At 43.7% G+C, this 22,180-nt stretch overlaps 1 protein-coding gene across 1 annotated transcript in view; it reads left to right on the forward strand.

Moving 5' to 3' along the window:
- Nucleotides 1-22,180, forward strand: part of SLC25A12 (solute carrier family 25 member 12) — a 513,431-nt gene that overhangs the window by 395,070 nt on the left and 96,181 nt on the right. The window contains exons 12-13 of the mRNA XM_078681570.1: nt 6,580-6,632; nt 20,018-20,098. Of these exons, the coding sequence (XP_078537696.1) occupies nt 6,580-6,632; nt 20,018-20,098 (134 nt within the window). The remainder of the gene's footprint in view (nt 1-6,579; nt 6,633-20,017; nt 20,099-22,180) is intronic.

Genomic DNA, 22,180 nt, shown 5'->3' on the forward strand with positions numbered 1-22,180 from the left:
GCCTCTCCTGAGGTAACCTTGTCTCCACCCAGCCTCTCCTGAGGTAACCTTGTCTCCACCCAGCCTCTCCTGAGGTAACCTTGTCTCCACCCTGCGCCCAGCCTCTCCTGAGGTAACCTTGTCTCCACCCTGCCTCTCCTGAGGTAACCTAGTCTCCACCCTTCCTCTCCTGAGGTAACCTAGTCTCCACCCTGCCTCTCCTGAGGTAACCTAGTCTCCACCCTGCCTCTCCTGAGGTAACCTAGTCTCCACCCTGCCTCTCCTGAGGTAACCTTGTCTCCACCCAGCTTCTCCTGAGGTAACCTTGTCTCCACCCAGCCTCTCCTGAGGTAACCTTACCCACTCCTTTAGTGCCCATGGATTAAGCCGATGTGGCCTAGTCGATCTGTGAGTGCAGCACGCTCAAATATGTACAGTCACATTTGCATTTAATATGTTTGCCATATTTCTTTGGCACCCACTGCTTGCTGCGCTTTAGCTTGCGTCCTACAATAACTTGGGAGACCATTCCTGACTCTCCCTTTATAATGTATACTTTGGAAGAATCCGCCACATCCCTGGGTGCCGGAGTGCAGACACTCGGCTCGCAGGCTGTACTTAGCTGCACATGAAAGGCAGGGGGAGGTGGGAGTGCCTTCAGGTGTTTGTCTGTCTCTTTCTTTTTACCAAGATGTTCTGCCGAGATAACTTTCCTTTCTGAAAGGATCAGACGCTCGCGTGTGGGCGGGAAACGCGTCTTTGTGCTATCTTCAGCCCGCTTTTGATTTAATAGCTACCTTTCCGCGGCACACTAAAACGTTAAATTACAGACAGAAGGAAATGAGAATAAAATGAAAATATTGCCGATATTAGCTGCTGATCCCTCGGAGTGTTTTTACAGTTGTTGCTTTAATGCCCGGAAGACGTTTTTTCTGGTGACGAGCCGCGAACGCGGGGGAGATGGGGCTGCGCACAGGACCTCACCAACAAATGGAGTATGGATATTCAGGATGTATTGTTCAACAGCACAGTCTTCCCGCTGAAAGGTGTACTGGGACATTCATAAGTGCTACCTAGGCGGCGGGTTCCCGTGACACTCGCATTGTCCAGCGCTAGAACGCAAACCTCTTAATAATTACCACCTATGCGTCTGCAGCTGGCTGCCATGTCAGGTGGTACCCAATGAGGCAGACTGCGGGATGCCCATTGTCTCCTTGTAACCCGCCCCCAATAGAACGATCCTGGGAGTGTGCATGGCATAGTCACACGCGCTAAATCCTGCTGGTGGCATCCATCCTGTATGCATTCAGCATAATTAATAGTGCAGTGAGGCAAGGGACACAGATCTGTGTCTAGCTTTCTGGATATTTGGAGTACAGGAAGCTTTCTGCTGTCTGCTTATGGCAACATAAGGTTATTTGAGAAGGATTTTCCAAATTCAGTTTTTTCCACACTTACTGTTGTGAAGTGAATGGTTTGCTTATGTGTGGCTAGTTTTGCCATCCTTAAAAAAACTTATTTTTTTTATTGTATGGCACCACAACTGCCTATCTGTACTTTCACCGTTTAGTATGTGGTTTCAGTCACTGATTGGTTCTGGCTAAAGACAATTTGAGCTGTGTTCAAGCTCTTATACGGTATCTAAATGGAGAGAGGAGCATATGTTCAGGCCCCTGAACTATTAGTTCAAAGCGTCATGTATATATTGATTAGTCCACTCATATGAGCTTTTGGGGGTAATTGTATCGGTCAAAGCCTTCCAGACAGTAAAAAGACATTTTGGGGACATTCTGAAAGCTTTCCTGGGAATGCATTCCACATATTGCTCACCATTGGCTTTGTGGTTTGTAAATTACAACTTCTGGCTTTCTATTTTCTGGTTTTGTTTGTTTTAGGCTCTCCAGCATGTCGTTGTCTCTCCCAAAGAGCAAAGCTTGTTCACTAACGCTCCTTGTATTCTTCCACGAGTCCACACTTTTTGTAATCGGGCCTTTAAATTTTGTTCTTATCTAGTCAGATTTGATGCACCTTCAGAGACAGAGGTGAAATGTCTGGCTCTGTCCTCAGAGGTTGGCGTGTACTTTTCTTTCTCTGACTTCAAAATGAGGGGATTTATGTGACAACAAAAATTTAAATGTCTGTAAATGAAGTGTGCATATGTTTCAGAGTATACCAGAATTAGGAAAGCACAATGAAGAACATGTTTTTGTAATTCACAAGTGTGGTGGAAACAAATATCTTAATACGGTCCAGATCAAATCAGCACACTAGGTGATGCCACTTTCACACGTTATTGTTTGTGCGCTGTATAGTTTCATCACTAAAACTGTATGTGCAAATGTAATGGTCATTTCAATTGAAAATGTGTTGTCTGTAATAGAAGTACTCTACCACACCATGCATACTCCACACTACACCTCTCCACTCTACACCACTTCCCTCTACACCACTTCCCTCTACAACACTCTACCCCACTCCACTTTATGATTCTTCGCTCTAGGCCATTCTACTCCACACTACAACACCCCACTCTGACTTTCTGCGACACTTTATACCACTGTGTGCCACTCCATGCGACTTTAGTCCACTCTGTGCCACTCCACTCTACAATATTTTACTCCACTCCGTGCACCTCAACTCTGCGCCCCTCCACTCTGACACTCTGCTTTGCTCCTACTCTAAGAAATTCCACTCTATGACACTCTTTTTCACTCTACAATACTCCACTCCACTCCACTCTAATACCCTACTCCAATCTATGCCACTATGCGCCACCCCACTCTATGCCTCTTCATTCTAGGCCACTCTACTCCACACCGCTTTACTCCACTCTATGGCACTCTACGCCACTCCACTCCATGACTGTACTCCACTCTGACACTCTACACTGACACTCTACACTACGCCATTCTGCAGCACTCCACTCTACTGTATGCCACTCTACTGTACTGCATTCCATGACACTCCACGACACTTCACTATCCTCTTTGCCACTCTACTCCCCTCTCTTCCACTCTACTCCACCCTTCATGACTCCACTCAACGACACCCCACTCTGACACTCTCCTCTGTGCCACTAACTTTTAGCCATGATGAACAGCAGCCACGCTAGTTTAAAACATGGCTAAAACACATTGGCAAGGCCAATAGCTCTGGCATAGGCGAGGCCTATTGCCTTTGTCAATGCTTGTTATTCCTAATTGACATTATTATGAGTAGGGCACCAAGCAAAGACTAATACCACTGAAATTAAGGAGACAGGCCTAACTAAACCAATATTGGATTGTTTTGTGATAAGAACCGCGGATAAATACTAAAAGATGCTGTAAGGGCTGTAATGAGATACTTAAGGGTGAATATATACAATGTCAAAACACATAAACCTTTACACCAGTTCTCATCTTGACTACTAGTGTGATGTTCGATGTACACCCTGGGCACAGTTGTATGACCTAACCGAGTTAGTCGTTTATCACCTTCTGCAGTACTTAAAATGAGTGAATGTGGCTAACGATAAAATGGCTGCCATGTTCAACATTGTTGTGTAATAGCTAAGTAAATGAAATGTACTACATAAGTGCTACCTGTCCGGAGGCCGGATTTATGGTTTCGGGCCCTGGAGTGCTTCACTGGCGAGAAGAGGGCCCTCTAATAGTGTGCTGCCTGCTTGCTTCCAGTGACACGCTGTACTTGCCGCGCACAGCCTGTACGGAACACTGCAATCCGACTCTGTTGATTCTAGGAATGACAGCCGCATAACATGTTTATAAAATGTTTTGTAATCTTAAGGAAAATGAAAAGCATTTCATAAGTGCTGCTTTTAAGCGAAGAGATTTATAGCACCAGGCCCTGGAATTATTCATTAAAGTGAAGCCTGCCATCTAATGATTTGTAATGTAATCTGCTTGCATTGTGGGTGCTGCTTTCGGTGTACGTGGACTGCGTGTGACTGAGGGAAGCATTGATTGTACTCCATAAAGGCCTAGCCTGTTTTACGTGCACGTCACCCACTTTATCCAAAAGGCATTTTGGAGTGGGGGTGCCTTCCAAGAGACCCTCCAGCTCCGTGTTGCAGCAGGCACACCGGGGACGAGGAAGGACAGGAGAGGGAAGGGAGAAAGAGAGAGATAAAAAAAAAAAAAGAAGGAAAGAGAAAAACTTCTCTGGACAGGTTTGAATATTTTTGCCAGCTCCACTTTTGGTTCCCAGTCTGGCCGGGTCAGCCATTCACAGGCCAGGAAGGAAAGCTGCAGGGAAATCCTAGCCTTGATGTACTTGAGAAGATGGTTACTCCTCCTAGCGGACAATTTGCATAATATCCTGGCTTTGCATCCCCTGTATGTGCCACATGTTGGTGCCACACCAAGTCACACATCGATTTCGACATTTTCCAGATTTTGTACATTTAGTTTACCTGGCGTGCGCTTTTGAGAGTTTACCCTGCATGGTCTTTACAGATTCCGTTTGGGAAACATCTGTTTTTAAGTACACTCTAAATGGGAATCGCGTTTCTCTTCTGGTTTGAAATGAAGCAGTGCTTTATTTCCCTCATGAATACGGAGCGCTCGTCTGCCTGAGAGGGCCCTATATCTTTTTTGTGTGCATCGTTTGTAAAGGCAAGGATTGGAACTTCAGGCTGACTCCTGGGCTCCCTCGACGCCTTGGGCTTCTCTTCCAATAAGAATAAAACCATGAAGCCTTTGCTCCTGGCACGCAGGCCCTTCACCCGTCTGCTTTAAGTTGGTTCTTGGCAGCCCTGCTCACCCGACAGACCTGCATAAAAATTCACTTCGGCAGAATTGTGTTCATTTGCTTTTCATTATTTGCTAATTTCTCAGCTCAGCTGTCCATCACGGCTTACATTTTGATAGAGGACGAGTTAGGACATGAAGTCACCTAGCAGTCATAAATCCATTTATTTCCCCATCACTTTTCTTGTGTGAGTACGCCACATGTTACGCCCCGTGTGCAGGCTTGTAACACAGGTCCCTGCGGTGCAGGGGGGAGGTGCGGGGCGCGCGTCCCCATCACTAGGCGTCCATTCAGCCCAAGGCCAGTCTGACACTCCACTCTGACAGTCCACTCTATGCCCCTTCCACTCTACTGCACTCCATGACACTCCACGACACTCCACTCCCGTCTTTGGGGGGAATGGTGGGGCGTGACCCCTTCACAAGGACTCCATTCAGCCCAATGCCAACCTGACACTCCACTCTATGCCCCTCCACTATACGCCCCTTCCACTCCACTTCACTCCATGACACTCCACGACACTCCACTCCCGTCTTTGGGGGGAATGGTGGGCCGTGACCCCTTCACAAGGACTCCATTCAGCCCAATGCCACTCTGACACTCCACTCTATGCCCCTCCACTATACGCCCCTTCCACTCCACTTCACTCCATGACACTCCACGACACTCCACTCCCGTCTTTGGTGGGAATGGTGGGCCGTGACCCCTTCACAAGGACTCCATTCAGCCCAATGCCACTCTGACACTCCACTCTATGCCCCTCCACTATACGCCCCTTCCACTCCACTTCACTCCATGACACTCCACGACACTCCACTCCCGTCTTTGGGGGGAATGGTGGGGCGTGACCCCTTCACAAGGACTCCATTCAGCCCAATGCCACTCTGACACTCCACTCTATGCCCCTCCACTATACGCCCCTTCCACTCCACTGCACTCCATGACACTCCACGACACTCCACTCCCGTCTTTGGGGGGGATGGTGGGGCCGACCCCTTCACGAGGTCTCCATTCAGCCCAATGCCACTCTGACACTCCACTCTATGCCCCTCCACTATACGCCCCTTCCACTCCACTGCACTCCATGACACTCCACGACACTCCACTCCCGTCTTTGGGGGGGATGGTGGGGCCGACCCCTTCACGAGGTCTCCATTCAGCCCAATGCCAATAAACATCGGTGAGACTCATGGGCCCCTCATCACTTCCGACAGGAGAGGGCCATCATTTTTTTTCTTTATGCCACTGGCTGTGTGTACACTTATGCAGGAGTAAGTCGAAGGCAAATGGTGGGAAGTGGAAGAATCAATGCGTACTTTACCTCACGAGTTGTGAATGCTGACAAAACGAGGTTTGTGGACATTTGGAAACTCCAGTTTCACCGCTTCCCACTCTGGAAATGGGCAACATCCATTTGCAGGGTGAGCAGAGGAATGAACCACGTGTGGAGGAAGGGATTGCTCCATGTGAGAAAATGTTGTACTCGTGGAGTAAAAAAATCACAAAAAGAAATGTGTAGTTGCACAGTGGTGTTGTCTTTCCCCAACATTAAATTGTACCCACCGTGTAATTACCAATCGAGGAAATAGCAACGCCAAGAAAGTCACCACATGAACACATTTGTGATTAGGGAAAATCATGAACTTGCACCTGAGCGCAGGGGAACATTTATGGATACAGATTTGCAATTTCCTTTGTGAATGGACCCAGAATCTTTTTCTCGTATTTCTACTGCCCATACATTAGACATTGTGTGCCTTTTTACATTTAGTTCTGACAGAGTAAGAGTACGTCAGATTGCTTTTGAAATATCTTATTAAACCTCCATGTTCGTTTTTTTCTGCACAGGTCTGTTACCACAGCTTGTGGGCGTTGCACCAGAAAAGGCCATTAAGCTAACGGTGAGTATTCCCAAGTGTACTAAACTGCCCCATTTGTTGCAGTAAACTGTTCCATTCGCTGCAAAGGACTGGACTCACGTAGTGACGTCTGGAAAGTGGTTTTTGTGCTCTTTGGTTGTGGAATATCCCTGCTGTTCAAACCACTTTTTCCTTTTAGCTTTCAAGCTCAGTCTAATGCAGCATGTTTTCCTGCCCATTGCCTCTTCTATCTCCTTCTTGAACAATGTTTGTCCTTGTGCTATCCTCCATCCCTGTTTATCAGTTCCATACCTTCTCAACTAGCACTCTTGTTCTTTAATACAACTCGACTTTCAATTGTAGATCGTAAAGTACCACCTAACTCAGATCTGATCGCTGCATCTCACCACACAGTCAGTTCTTTTGTAGCCAAGAATGGCCTTTATGGCGCAAAGTCTTGGCTCAAATGAAAATGTTCACATAATAGTGCAAGACCGCAAGGAACATGTATGTAGAGATTTAGGATTTTAAGCGGAGCAATCTGTATGAGCAAGGCCCTAATAATACCCTATTAATTCACTTATTATGAGTGGCCTGTTAAAAGTGGCTGTAATACGGCACCCACTTTTACCGATACCCACGTTACAGAGAAGAACAAATACTGGTATTATTGGGGGATTGCAAGTTAATCCTCTAAGGACTCTTATGCAATGGGGAATAACATGAGGAAATCCCATTGATTTTACTATGGGCAAATTCTCTTGGTAGAAAGTGTTTTTTTTGTCTCCAGTACTATCTCATTACTTGTGATCTCTGATGGAGACGATGACCTCTATTAATGTGTGAGGTAGCAGTGAGAGCCACACACACAGGAGGTGACAGTCTTAACGTTTTATGTAACATGAAATTGCTAAGTATGTATTTGAAGGCTTATAGACAGTCTAGCATCTCATAGTGTGCTGCAGAGCTTCCATTGGTGGTGTTCTCTTGAGGAATACCTGGCCAGTACAGAGGCATTTTTACCAGCAGGTAAAAGTACCAAGGACATGGACGACTGTTAAGGTTGTCTCAAGCCTCATTCTGTTCATAACTGGGAGTCAACAGGAGACAGGTGACATCTTTGAGCCAACATTCTTACCTCTCTCTCAGGTATGCCAATCAATTACCCTCTTTGCAATTTTGAGATACTCCAGGAATGAGTGGATGGAGCCATAGTCCTAGTGAGGGGCAACAGATGATGATGATGATTGATGATGATGATCATAGTCCTAGTGAGGGGCAACAGAGACGTGGACTTTAGTGTAGAATTCCATAGAGAACAGGATAGGATTGTTATGTTTTGATATGCCCGTCCATCATGACCAGAACCTCGCAAGACACCACCCCGCCTGATAACCCGGGTTTCTTTAAAACAGTGTATACGCACTCCTGCACATTGGGACGCTCTCTCCTCACCTTACCTGTGACCTGACCACATTATTTCAGGGTTCTTATTTTTGTTGAGGACGCTCTCTCTTCACCCCACCTATGACTTGACCATAATATTGCAGGTCTCCTCCATGAAGTTGGGATTCATCTTTTTCAAATGAACAAAACGCCAGACTGAATTTACTATATAGATAATATTGGATACTGTGTCCACGTTGCACCGTACATTTTGGACTATATTACTATTTGACCCATTGATATGATATAATTTTCAAGATAGTGAATCGTGACATTTAAGTTACGTCAACCTTAGCCTTGAAAAAGTCTGAAATACCAACTTTGTACAGACGAAACACGTGTTGGCTGCCTCTCACACTTGAATTTGAATACGAAAATAAAGAAAACTACATTTACCAACACTTCCATCGGGTCATCTTGTCTGGCTATAATTGGAAAATTGTGAATTCATTTTATGAATATTACAGCCTTATTCTGTATACAGTCCTGAAATGCATAGGATATTGTTGAAACCAACCACAATGAGAAAGAAGTGCCTTTTGAGTGAGAAAAAACTGAAGCATAGGTAGAAAATACAGTGAATCAGAAGCAGGAATTTGACATAGAAAAGAAAGCCATCTACTCATGAGCAATGTGCTAACCCAAAGCCCACTCTAAGTATATATTGGATGGATACAGTAGGTTTGGTGCCAATGGAAAGCTTAATGTAGATGCGACCTAAAAAGTATGACAAATATTTGTAGTTTAAGAAGTTAGATGGAAAGTTTGTCAGTTGCAAAAAATTAGAGGGGAAGAAGAGAGCAAATCAGAAATTAGATTCAACTAGTAATAAGCACATTTACAAGTTATACCTGACTTTGCGCCTTCATCCATAAACAGGTTCAAGTGCATTTCTAATGAATGGGTTCACAATGTAATTATGTATTTGCATTACCATTATGTTTTACAAGTTCTATCTTAGCGTGTCACTATATATGCTGTGTTTGTGGTTTTTAATCTATTTTATGCATTTCACATAAAATAAACTAGCCTTTCGTTTTCCAATGTTTGGGTTATTTTGACATTTGTGCTAAATAGTCCTTGCAACAGCTAGTTCAAGAATTGCATACTATGACTTTGTTGCATGTGTCACCCTGTAGGTACATTTGCTGTTTTATCTGTTAGGTTTCCCTAGATTCGATGGGACAGCTGTCAAGGAAATTGTTCAATATTCTTTTATTTTATTTTAAATGTCAGATATGGTGTTTATTTCTATTCACGCCTCTAATGTACCTACCTTTGTTTCTTGGGAGCATCTTTCATCGGCTTCTTCGAGCCTACATTTGTAATCATGTAATTAAAACGGATTGTTCTGCTCCTGTTTTAAGTAACTTATCTGTGGAAGGCTGACAACTGAGACATGGGTTAAGATCCTTTGATCTTCAAACTTTAAAAGAATAGTAGAACGGCTGCAGCAAAACTAATATTCTCGACAAAATGGCTGCAATTTCCAGCATTAAATCTCAGCAGCAGGCCGACGTAAACTCATTGCAGCCCAAAGGAATCTGAGACATTGTGAAAAAAACAAAACCAGACAGGTCTTGATTGGTATACTATAGGGCGTGTGAGGGTAACCTTCAAAGTGAATTTGGAAAATTACATTATTCGATTTTAATTATGTAGCGCAAGTTGATAAAAAATGTATTTGCTTCGAAAATTATATCATGAGACCCCACTAACACAAGTTTTCAGACACCCTCGTTAATAACCATAATAGACACAATAAAAGTTTGTAATCTCTCCCTACTTGACAGATCAAACATAAGTCATCAAGAAGTACAAAAAAAGAAAAAAGAAAAACTCATCATGTAAATTTCTATCACACGCAATAAAAATACATTGATAAAATGTATACTATAACCGAGTAACAATTTAAAACAAATTCAAGATAATTAGGAAACATCCTCCAGATAATATTGCTAAAAATGCCATTAAAATTACTCGTTCACATTGGCTTTATAAAAAAAAATACAGTAAGCAAATATCATCTTGTTAAACAATCATAATCATCAAGCAAAATTGATACAAAAATAAAATGAGATGTGTTCATATGCAAAGCACGTAAATTACATTGCTAACAAGTGAGGTTGCAATCGCTTTGTGTCTAACCATGCGGTGAACAGCAATTTAGAAACTGCAATCACTAGCACCCTAGTAGAATCGCTTTTGCAAATTCTAGCGCTTTTACACGATCCATCAGACACAAAAGACGACAAATGGGCACCATCCACCTAAATCTTGGTTTAGAGTACTTAACACAAATAATATATAAATGTTCTTCTGTCTCATCAACAAGACCGCATGCTGGACACAAAATAGACTTATCCTGTGATGACGACCATGTTGCGGTGAAAGTAGTGATGTGAAAAATGCTGTACCTGGATAGTAAAAAAAGGGATTTTGTACTTGCAAAGCTAATGAAGTCTTACAATTCCTCCAACCTGGGCGTATTTTTATGCAAGAGGAAAAACCTAGAACGACTGCCCATGGAACTAGATGACTCACTACAGGTATCAAATTGTGCCCGAAATTTAATTTGACCATGGATGCCGGGGATGTCGAAATAGAGGAAGGATTATTCCAATAATGGCCCAACCCCAAACCTTGTCAGGACTCTTTGACATGCTCCAGCCACTGGATCTTCTGAGTACTATGTAAGCTCAATATATCTATAAGGCCATCTCTATACGGTTGTAGCTCCTCAATAGACAATGTATGAAGCCAATAGAGCATAGACCTTAATTTAGCCAGCTCTGGGATAGGTTTGAGTTCACGGGGTGTCTCGCCCCATACACACAATGGCTTTTATGAAATTATTCTTACCCATCCTTAGGGGAGCCGAAGAACAGTGACCCATAGCTCTGCTGCATATAAAGCAGTACTCATTGCATAGGGCCTATATATTTTGATTGTTGGAAGGATCGGAAATTAGAGGCCCTCTGAGCAAGTCTAAGGATGGCCAAAGCCTGAAGGTTTATCAAACAAGAGCTCTTCGAGATCTGAGGGGCCCACAATCCAGAATAAACAAGCGAATCCCTAAGTATTTGAATTCCTTAACCCTCTCCAGTACTTCCCTTCCCAGACTGAAAGTTCCTCTGGCCTTCCTCCCCTTGTGATAGATCATCTGCTTAGTTTTAAGGGTGTTAATTTTGAGTCTGTATAGCAGTCAGAACAGGTTAAATCCATCTGCAATGATATTGTCAATTAAAAAAAGGGCCGGTTCCCTTTGGCCTGCTAAAATTGAGGAATATTTTGCACAGTTCATCAAAAACATGACAGAATTATTAATGTGTAAAAGAGAAAGAGTTGGGGCCAAAACACAACCTCGGCGCACTCCATTTTCAATGGCACTTTTCTCAGTCAATTTACCGTTTTGCCCCAGCGAATCCGTGCATAATGTCTCTCATGAAGGTACGTAATAATATTGAGCAGAGTACTAGGGATTCCCAGGCAAGAAAGTACCTCCCATCATTTTCCTCTTGGGACCAGATCAAAAGTTGCTCGAAGATCAATAAAAGCAACAAAAAGTGCCAGTCCACCAATGTCCACTGCCTTACACTTAGCCATCAAAAAGCAGAAGACCTGATTTACAGTTCCGATCATAGGTCTAACTCTGGCCTGCAAATGGGTGAGAATCTGGTTCTCATCAATCCACTCCAATAGATCCCTAAAGACCTGCTTGCAAAATAACTTTTGCTAGTGGTCTAGCAAACTGATAGGGCAATAGTTCATCGGGCAATTGGGATTCTTTTTTTGAAAACCGAGACAGTCTCAGCACCCTTCCACTTTGCTGGCATTACAGCACCAGCGGTGATCGAAACAACATTGATGTAGGGCACCCATATAGCATGATAAGATCTAAAAAGGTCAGATGAAATCTTGCCTACCTACTTCTGCAAAGTGATCACTGCTGCTGACACAGCAAGGTTAAAAGAAATTGAGGATGAAGGAGACTACAATTTAGACAGCTCCTTCTTCATTTGGGGTTTGCTCCTGAACCTGCTGTGATGATGGGGAATAAAGGTTTTCAAAATGAGCTACGCACTCACTCGACTAGATAGATGTCTCCCAGGGTATGGCCAAATTCCCACTAACCTGGCTCAATATCCACCTGACTAACTTGAGATCTCTATTAGTAGAGGCTTCTAAGAGGTCATCCCATTTTTTGTTTTCCCAATTTGCCATGGCAGTTCTTATTGCAACCTTATATTGGATTCTAGACTTCCTGATCTCTTGCCTGGCTCCTTTTTATTGCATTAACAAGAGTGCCCTTTGCCGCTCTGCAGTGTGGTTCATATCACTCATGGGATCTTGGGTTCCTAAGGGCCTACTTGTAATTCTTCACCAAAAGTCTTTGAGCCCTGCTAATTTGGTTAATGTGCTCATCAATGATCACTTCACAGTTCAACCAATTGTCTACCATCATAGTCATGCTGGTAGCCACAGTGGCAAAGATGTCTGAAGCTGCCGTAGATTAGGAGCATACAGTATTCCACCTCACATTCCTATGGTTGTTAGTCACTGCCAGCACGTTCTCACTTGGCTAAATAGGCGACAACATGGTAGATGGCAGCAAGTCCCGGACAAATAAAATCAGTGAGTTATGGTCACTCTCACCCATAAACACCACTAACATGTCCTGCATAAATCTCCATATCCTGATGTCAATAAGAATATAATCGGTATGGCCGGAGTACATTGCTCTCTGGCAGAGACGTTTTAAGGCATGGGCAATGTGGGCATTGGCCTAGGGCCCCAGCCTTTCAGGGAGCCCCCTGATAAAGCCAGCTCTGTTCTACAGAGAGTTGTGTGGTGGTGGTCTTTAATAGTTCTTAAATATATTGCTTTAAATGCCATTTTCCTTTTATTTACTTTTAATGTGCCTGATGTGTGAGAGTCTGTTACAGACGTTTTCCAGAGAAATGTGTTTGTTTCATGCAACATCCATAAAAATAGTTTTTTTTAGATCAAAACAGGACCTCATATATGAGAATTGGGAGGATGTCACAGAGATTATTTGCAGTAATATTAGAGAGCTGCTGCTGTGCTACAGTATTGAAAACACGTCACTATCCATGAATATTAGATCTAACCACCGTTTTAAATTGGTCAAGTGTGCCTGGGCACTGCCAGTAATATGGCCAAGGAGGGCATGAAGTAGCTGAAATTAGATCATAAATTCCAAGCTGCTCCGAACAAGGGGCCCCAAAATACGTTTGGCCCACGGCTACTAAAATCCTTAAGATGTCCTTGCTCTCCAGGAAGTGGGAACAGGAGTGCCATCAGAGAGAGAGCGGCATTGGTAATGGTACAGGAAGTGTCACTGCTATGTCTATGCCAATTAATGGAGGGTCAGCTAAGATAGCAGTGATTGCTGGCAATTTATTTGAGTGCGGGCTACTCTGGCGGCAGAAATTGATGGAGATTTTTACTTTAGATATCTGGGCTTGGGTAAAAAAGGATTTGCTTGCGACCGCATTATGAAAGCACGATCCCTGACTTACAGCAGTGGGAGGTAGACGGAACAGAAAACTCTGGCCCTTAATGGACAAGACTTTATAAGAACAGAGGTCCTTAGCATTTAGAAAAATCAGTAAGAAAATAGCATATAGAACACAATAGGCTACGATATAGTTCCAATGTCCAGCCAGACATGGATTTTATTTTGGAAGATATTCAAAAGGATAGAATCATGGATATCTGAACAACAACAGTTGTAGTAGGGCACAATCCTGTACCATACTGTGGGGGGATTAGGAAGGGAAGGACAAACAACAGATAAGGGTTTACAGGCAAAGACTGAGCAGAATGGCCACTTGTCAATCAGTATCAGTAAGTATAGCCACAGTGGAAGACACAACAAATTATACACAATGGTCAATTGTGAAACCACTAGAAGAGGTTGACGTTTCGATCCCTTGCTCAAAATTATGCGGGATCATCATCAGGACATAAACATAACATTTGCCTGGTATATACTAATAACGGCTCCAAGGTGAGGCAATATCGTGCGTTATGGAAAACGAGGATCAGTTCTTTCCTTGCGGGGGTTAACGCTTACGTGCGGGAACCTATACCGCAGTAGCTTCAGCAGTCTGCTCTTGGTACTCAGCTCGATGGCAACGTGCCTGCCATCGAGCTGAGTACCAAGAGCAGACTGCTGACTCTCCGCCGACAGCACATTGCAGCTGCTGCCCACTCATACCAGCGGCCTTAATCCCTGACCGCACCCCTCACTAAAGAAAACCCTGGAGACCATCTCCGCTGCCCGCATTACCCGGACGGGTACACCCTAAAGGTTGTAATAAGCTACTGCGGTATTGGTTCCCGCACGTAAGCGTTAACCCCCGCGAGGAAAGAACTGATCCTCGTTTTCCATAACGCACGATATTGCCTCACCTTGGAGGCGTTATTAGTATATACCAGGCAAATGTTATGTTTATGTCCTGATGATGATCCCGCATAATTTTGAGCAAGGGATCGAAACGTCGACCTCTTCTAGTGGTTTCACAATTGACCATTGTGTATAATTTGTTGTGTCTTCCACTGTTGCTATACTTACTGATACTGATTGACAAGTGGCCATTCTGCTCAGTCTTTGCCTGTAAACTCTTATCTGTTGTTTGTCCTTCCCTTCCTAATCCCCCCCACAGTATGGTTCAGGATTGTGCCCTACTACAACTGTTGTTGTTCAGATATCCATGATTCTATCCTTTTGAATATCTTCCAAAATAAAATCCATGTCCGGCTGGACATTGGAACTATATAGTAGCCTATTGTGTTCTATATGCTATTTTCTTACTGATTTTTCTAAATGCTAAGGACCTCTGTTCTTATAAAGTATTGAAACCCGTGGTCCTCAGCCATTAATTCGGGTCCCCTTGTTCTATTGAAAGTACCTTAATGGACAAGAGCAGGTCATTCATGCTCTGGGAAACAATTGAGTGCCAAAAAGCAATTTCCTGTGGGAATACAGAAGTGGACGCCCCAGGGTGATGGACTGGATTAAAAGTCTCTGATTTCAGGTGACTATAAAAGTAACCCAAAGGAAGGGCTTTATTAGTGCCCTGATTTACTAAACTTTGGGAGCACCTAAACAACAACCCAGGGGCAGTAGTTAGATGCCTAAAATATATAACTGCGCAATCTCCTGCTAAACTCTTCTTCAGGCGGCCCACCCAACAAACCCTGCAAACTATCAAAATATCAGACACAACAGAAAAAGAAATATCTGCATTAGTTGAGAGCCAGTGTATGACCTTGTGTTGTTTAACTGGGTGGAAGATTCAATACTATTTAGGGCCATGCTCTGGACATTTGACAAAAGTATCACATATGCACATGCCTCAGGAGGAAGATTGATTGCAGTGGGACATGGTCCCCGCTGGGCCAATTTCCTGTCCATCTATTTTTCCTCTCCCTTCCGCTCCCACCAGGCCATCACCGCACACTATCAGTGGAGTATGAGCACTGTTGCGAGTAGGCCTAAGTTCTCCTTGATTAAGAGGTGGGATGGATGTGGAACTAGAGCTACCTGCTACATGTTTGTTACAACTGGGAAGTGCTACCACACCTTCCAAGCCAGGCTCAACAGTATGGAAGGTACCCAATTGCTCTTTGGTCTGACAGTTGCCTCCTGCCTCTTCCTTTTTGCTGGTGGACCCATAGCTGGTGTGCAAGCCAAGTAGGACATTGATACAGAAGGCGCTGTAGGAGAGTGACAAGAAGTCTCAGCTGCTGGTTGCACAGGCACCTCCGATGATGGCGAACAGATCAACAAAAGGCAAACAGTTTGGGCTGGTGGATCAGGTGTGAGATAAAAGTTGTTCTGAAAGTTAAATTTTCTTATTATTACACCAACAGCATGCTGAAGGAACCCATCAAGCACAATGCTTTTTGGCGGTTTTGGTGGGGTGGTGGCAGCCTTACGCTTTCCTACTCCTAACAATATTGGCTAAATGCCCAGAGGCAGCCAAAAACATAAATCAAGAGGCCACAAAATAAAAACGTTTAAGTCACAAGTCAGTTGGGCGAACCAAAGTCTTGTTATCTTGTAATCTTCCTTAGTCTGGGAGTATCACACATAGTGCGGGAGAATGAGGTTCGGTCGCACCTAAGTCGTGCAAGCACAAGAGAAAGGAGCTTCTGGAAAGTATAGGTGTTTAAGCAGGTTAAGCAAGCAAGTCAAATTATTCCCACCAATTCTTCCCACCAACTGTTGTGTGCACCCTGTGAGCAGAATTTCTTCCTTCTCGCCTAGAAAAACTGCCTTGGCCGACGGAGTTTGCATTGGGATCAAAAAGACTGAATGGGAAGACTGCCCATCTGTAGTCCTCTTACTATAGCCAGCAGTCAGTCGTGGGCTGGCATCAGGGCTGTGGGGGGAATCATGTGTAGGTGTGGTGGGTGTGGGGTGCAGAAGCCACCTCAATCGAAACAGTCTAGACTGTTCGGGGTTGGTCCTCCGGGGCACACTGCCCTGGCCCGTCCCAGATCCTGCTGTGCCTCCGGGTAAACACACAGCGCTTGTAGCAGTCAGGAATCCCTAGGCAGGAAGACAGTCTGCAAGGAGGGGAAATTAGGTGACTTGTCCCCTCTGTCGGCCCAGGCACTGAATGGGGGGGGGAGGGGGGGCTCTACCCCTTGCAGAAAGCTGCAATCTGACCAACGTTCCATTTGCTTCTGACAACCATAGTTTTTAATCATCTAAAAGTACTCAAGAATTGGTCTGTCGACAAAGTTGCAAACTCCGAATTAGGGGGGCGTGAGACCTTACCCTGGTTTCTTGCTTGATCACACTACGTGATCCAGATGAAATCTGTAGGACTGAGAAAATAGCTAATAGCTGGTAATAAATATATATATTTTTTTTAACTGGATTTTTACATTTTGTCTTTGCATTCAAGTTGAGGGTTGGATTGCGCTGTTACCAACTGTCATGAAAGTCAATCACAGATTGGTAGCAGGACGAATGGTTTTAGGGACCGGCCACTAGGAACTCATTTTGCGAACCTGTTGGTGTTTCAGGGATCTGCAGAGCTCTGACCTAGTCTGGTCTGTGCTCTTCCTTTAACCCTTTCTGTCTCAATATTCACTTTAGGATCCCCTGATCAGGCTGAATTTCCACATGTTTTGTTTATTGATTGTTCCAAATCTCACCCATTTTGTGTTGAATAAAGTGTGGCATTAAGTAGTAGCAGTGTTGGAGAGATTCTAATCACAGACAGCAAGTTACATTCCGCTTAATGGGAAAGTACACGATTGATATTGCTTCTTAAAATGCTTCAGAAAATTATGAAATTAACCCCTTTGTGGCAATAAAGTGCTGCAGATAAGGAGTAGTTAAGAGTTTATAACTGCCGAAATTGTCTTCACGGGACCCACATTTGTTGCTGAAAAATATTGAACAGATACCATTACCATGGTGATATTTCCCACACATCCCCGCTATTCACAAGAATGGTGTTCTAGCTGCCTAAGTGCTTCAGTGGAAATTGCAGCTATTCTGAACCATAAACACGCAAGCTGTAACAGGTAGTAAAAAGTGATGGGTAATTCAGTAAGGATCATTTTAGAGAGCTTCCTTATATTGATAAATATATTGCTTATGGGGTATGCATAACAACATACTAAGAATTGATTGGAAATCAGTGTTGCTCTTCGAGAACCAATTCATTCTCCTATTGTTTTACTAAAAGTCCAGTGATTATTACTGTAGTGCGCTCTTTATTTTTTGTCATTTGATTTCGTCGCCGTGAACCTTGCCAGCATTTTCATCTGTCATACGTTTGATCTTTCTCAAAATGCAGCAAATCCAGTTGCCTGCCTTCTCCCCACTCAGACTGGCTGTCTGTACTCTATTTGTTTAATGGACACCACATTCTCCTGATCTCCTTTATTGTTCCATTCCTTGCTCTCATTAGAAACCACTACTTCCATATGGCAGACTTCCCACCCAAAATCTCTTTCAAAGCATTGTTGCTTAATTTCCCAATGCCCCTAATATTCCCTGGCTCCTGCATGTGCCATAGAGAGCTGCTGCAATCCCCTCAGCCGACTTCTGTTTTCTGTCTGAATTAAGCACCCTGGCTCTACACGAATGCGAATGCGAGCACTGCTTATTGTGTTTAGGTTGCGATGATGTGGCTGATGGTGAATATCACCCTCTCCTTTCTAAAATGGTGAGTTGCAGCTGGACACGGGCAAATGCTGTACCCAGGATGTACAGAGAGCAGCATAGCAAGCTTCAGGTCTGGAGGTCCACCCTCTTACAGGATTGACCTCCACCGGTGCACTCAGGCAGTTCTTAGTCTTGTCAGCAGGGTGGGATGGTGTGGATGGTGTCACCTGTTGGTCAGGGCGGTACATGAGCCTGTGTATCTTTTCTGAGGGGAATTGAGTTCCTGATGAAGGTATGTATGTCTTTTAGCAACATTTTGGAGCAGAGTGGAGTCCTGGGAGGCTTGCCTTTGAAGCTGTCTGATGTACTGCACAATGTGGAAGATGTCTTCTGGACACGCTTCTCATGCTGCTCTAGCAACTGCCAGTGTTGATGTGGATAGGGAAGAGCGAGTTGGCGTTCATGGCTAATATCTATGATTTGCCTTTGTTTCTTCACACCGGCCACAGTGATGCATTGAATGGTGTGGCGTTGCACTGTTGATGTCCAGAGGTATGCTTTTTGTCTCAGGACTGTGGATTGTGGCGATGGCTTGCCACTTGGGTATATCCCAGACTTGCCAACTAACACGGCAACATGTGTCACATGATTTTGGCTCCCTACACACGGTCACCCGGTGTCGAGCCAAAATCACAAGGTGGCAGAAAAAACAACCTGGAAACCACTGTATAAAGTGGCTTTCCAGCTCGTTTTTGGTAGCTCTGAGTAGCCGGTATCCATTAACAACCTCAGTGACCCTTTTTTTTGTTTTTTAAGCTGGGAATATGGGGAGGGGGAGGTTGGTGAGGGACAATGTGTGCCTTACGTAGCTCTCTGCATTAGGCCAGGCTCCCTTCATGCATGAAAAAACTCTATAAGTTGGTGCGTCTGATATCCTCATGAGAGTATGGAATGGAATGGGGAAGGTGAGACGTGGTAGTGGCTGGATCACGTACATCATTCCAGTACTTATGTTCCACTGTCCCACACAAAGATGTTTCATCTGTGACCCTCAGTGAAATCACAGGAAAGGTCTTGTTGTGGGGAACATCTAGGACATCCTTTTAAGTCCACACAAAAGGTAGATGAGTTGCTTTTCTGATGGAGGTAGAGCCTCGTTATGAGAGTAAGTATTGGGAGAAAGAAGGGAGCATGGAAAAATGAAAGTATCAAAGACGCGAGCCTTTCGTCCAGTTTGTCCCTTTTCTGTGATTCTCCTTCTGTTTTCCTCACTCAGCTATTGAGTTATTGCTGTTCAGTTTCTGCTGTCCAGCTCTACCCCACCAGCCACTCCCCTCCCCCGCCAATGTAGCCTTACGCCCACTGTCGAATGAATGACTTGCAGAGTATGCTTTCACATTTCATCATTGGATGCAGACAAAAATACAACCATGGTCCTGGCAATGATGTCTGATACAAAGCGCCCTTCTGGGCTACAGGCCAGATCTCAAGAGTTCCGCAAGCCCAGGGGAGTCTCCCTGAGAGCCCAATTAGCCCATGCAGATGGACTCAGCCCCCTCCTCACTCTATAATTTGTCTTCATGCCTGGAATGACTCAACAATCTCTGAGCAGACCATTTGTTCTTAGCCTAATATTGTTACTGCTCGAGATATGTCCAACTTGCACGTTTTATTTAGTTTCTCTAGGTGAGTTAATTCAGTAATGCTCAATGTTCTTTCTAATCTGAAAGCTACAAACCAAATAAAGCGCATCTGATATATTTCACCTGAAGCTTGAGGTCTTGTGTTTTTGTTCATTCTGTCTCCTGTGTTCTTTTGGCAGGTGAATGATCTTATCAGAGATAAATTCACCCAGAAAGATGGCAGCGTTCCCCTGTTTGCAGAAATCCTTGCTGGAGGTTGTGTAAGTACCGATCTTGTGCTTTTTATTTGAGCAGGAAATTATTGTTCCAAACTTATGTGTTTATCCTTTAAAAAAAAGTCACAAAATGTGGCTATATAAAACTTTATAAATAAATAAAATAAATGAACAATGTATGAACAAACAAGGCACCTTCATGATTGCTAACTGTGGCCTTCTCTTTGTATCGAGTTTAACATGTTTAGAGGGTCTGAAGAATGAGGCCTCCATTCCAAGTGTTCTGGCCACAGTTTTGATAAATATCGTAATCGTACCTATTAAAATCCAATATTCCAATGTGTGAGTTTTAACCGGTGTGCGAAGTGTCGCATGTCTTGAACTAAGCTCTTCAAAATATAGGATATCGTGAGTGTTTGTTTTTTTGTCCGTAAATCCATACACCCTGCATTTTCCCAAGTAAATATCGGGAAACAGCCACTACAACGAAGCCGTTTCCACGAATGCACTAACCACGCATGCTTTACAACGCATGCGTGGTTACCACTATAACCTTTACCACGCATTCCTATACTACGAAATACGTAGTAAAGGAATGTGAGTTAAAGGTTAAAAAAAAAAGGGGGGCTGAAGGGGGTCTCCCCACCCCCCCCCAAAAAAATACGAAAACGAGAGGGTTTAAAAACAAAAAAAAGAAAGAAAGAAAACGTACCTTAAACACGCTCTTCTGTGCCTCTGTCCTTCATGGAAAGAGCCTCACTAACAGACGTGATTACGTACGTGCGTCTACGTACTGCATCAAAAATAGAGAAAGGACCATTTAAGGAGTTAGAAGAAGGAGAATACTGTCGAAAGAAAATGTAAGTATATTTCTTAAATATAATATTTTATTAGGTTAGGCATAATTAAAAAAACATATATAGATTTGAATATTCAATCATGCGGTCGGTTTAACATGAAAATGCAAATATCATGCATAGTTAAACAACGAAAAACGTTGTTAAACTACGCGTGGTAAAGGCATTTTCGTGGTAAACCATATGCGTGGTAAAGGCATTCCGTTGTATCGCATGCGTGGGAAAGGCATGCGTTGCAACGGAATGCGTTGTAACATCATATATTCGTAAATATCTGCAGTTTGACCTGGGGAAAATAGAAGTGGTGGGGACTAAACTTTGCAACGCTCATAATTCCGACATGCACTCAAACATACGTTTAGACATGCACATTTTCCCAGATTTGGCACACACCCAACACATTTTGTGGTGAATTCAGTCATAGTTTGTCTTCTCGTGTCTCACAGAATGAACTACTGTGGAACCGATAGATTTGGATTGTAAGTGAAAGTGATTTAAAGGGATGTGGTGGGACAGATAACCACAAACAAATTATTCAAATCAATATCTTCTGCATTAATTCAAGAGTTTTAGTGTTAATAGCATGAGCACCTTGCATTTGCTGCTTTGCTTCAACACTGTAGCATCCTTCTTTCATTGCTTCACTCTGGCTGTCATCGAACACTTCTGTGGAGCGATGTCATGAAAAAAGGAGGGTTTTTCTGTACCCATACCATTTATTTTGCGGTTAGCCTTTAACAAATGCCTCGATAGCTCCAATAATAACTTTATGACACGTGAATGTAATAGATCTAACTTCAACACCTTCAGAAATTCAGTTGAACTCACAAGATATGTGCTGCAAATCTTTTGTTCACGGAAGTCTGTGTTTCGGCTACACAGAGCCTTATTCTGCAATACCTATGGGCATTAGCATTTCCTGTGTTTTGGTTGCACCGTCCTCATTTAGAAGCCTGTGTCATAATTTGATGTATATATATATATATATATATATATGTATATATATATATATATATAAACTTGCATTATAAGTGCGGGTCGGCATTGGCCGACACTGGTCAGGTATGTAAAGGCCGCTCTGGCACTCTGCAGCAGAAGCAGATTTTACATCACACTGCTCGGGAGGAGCTTCCCCAGCAGCTGAATTTTTTGTTTACTCAGTGACGATCGGCGCACAGGGTGCACTGACGTGATTGTAGTAAAAGTGAACACAAAATGAGCCGATGGGCTCTTTTTACTTTCACTCAATCAGTGCTCAGTGGCATTTCTC

Source organism: Lissotriton helveticus, chromosome 3_1 (genome assembly GCF_964261635.1).
Source record: "Lissotriton helveticus chromosome 3_1, aLisHel1.1, whole genome shotgun sequence".
NCBI lineage: Eukaryota > Metazoa > Chordata > Amphibia > Caudata > Salamandridae > Lissotriton > Lissotriton helveticus.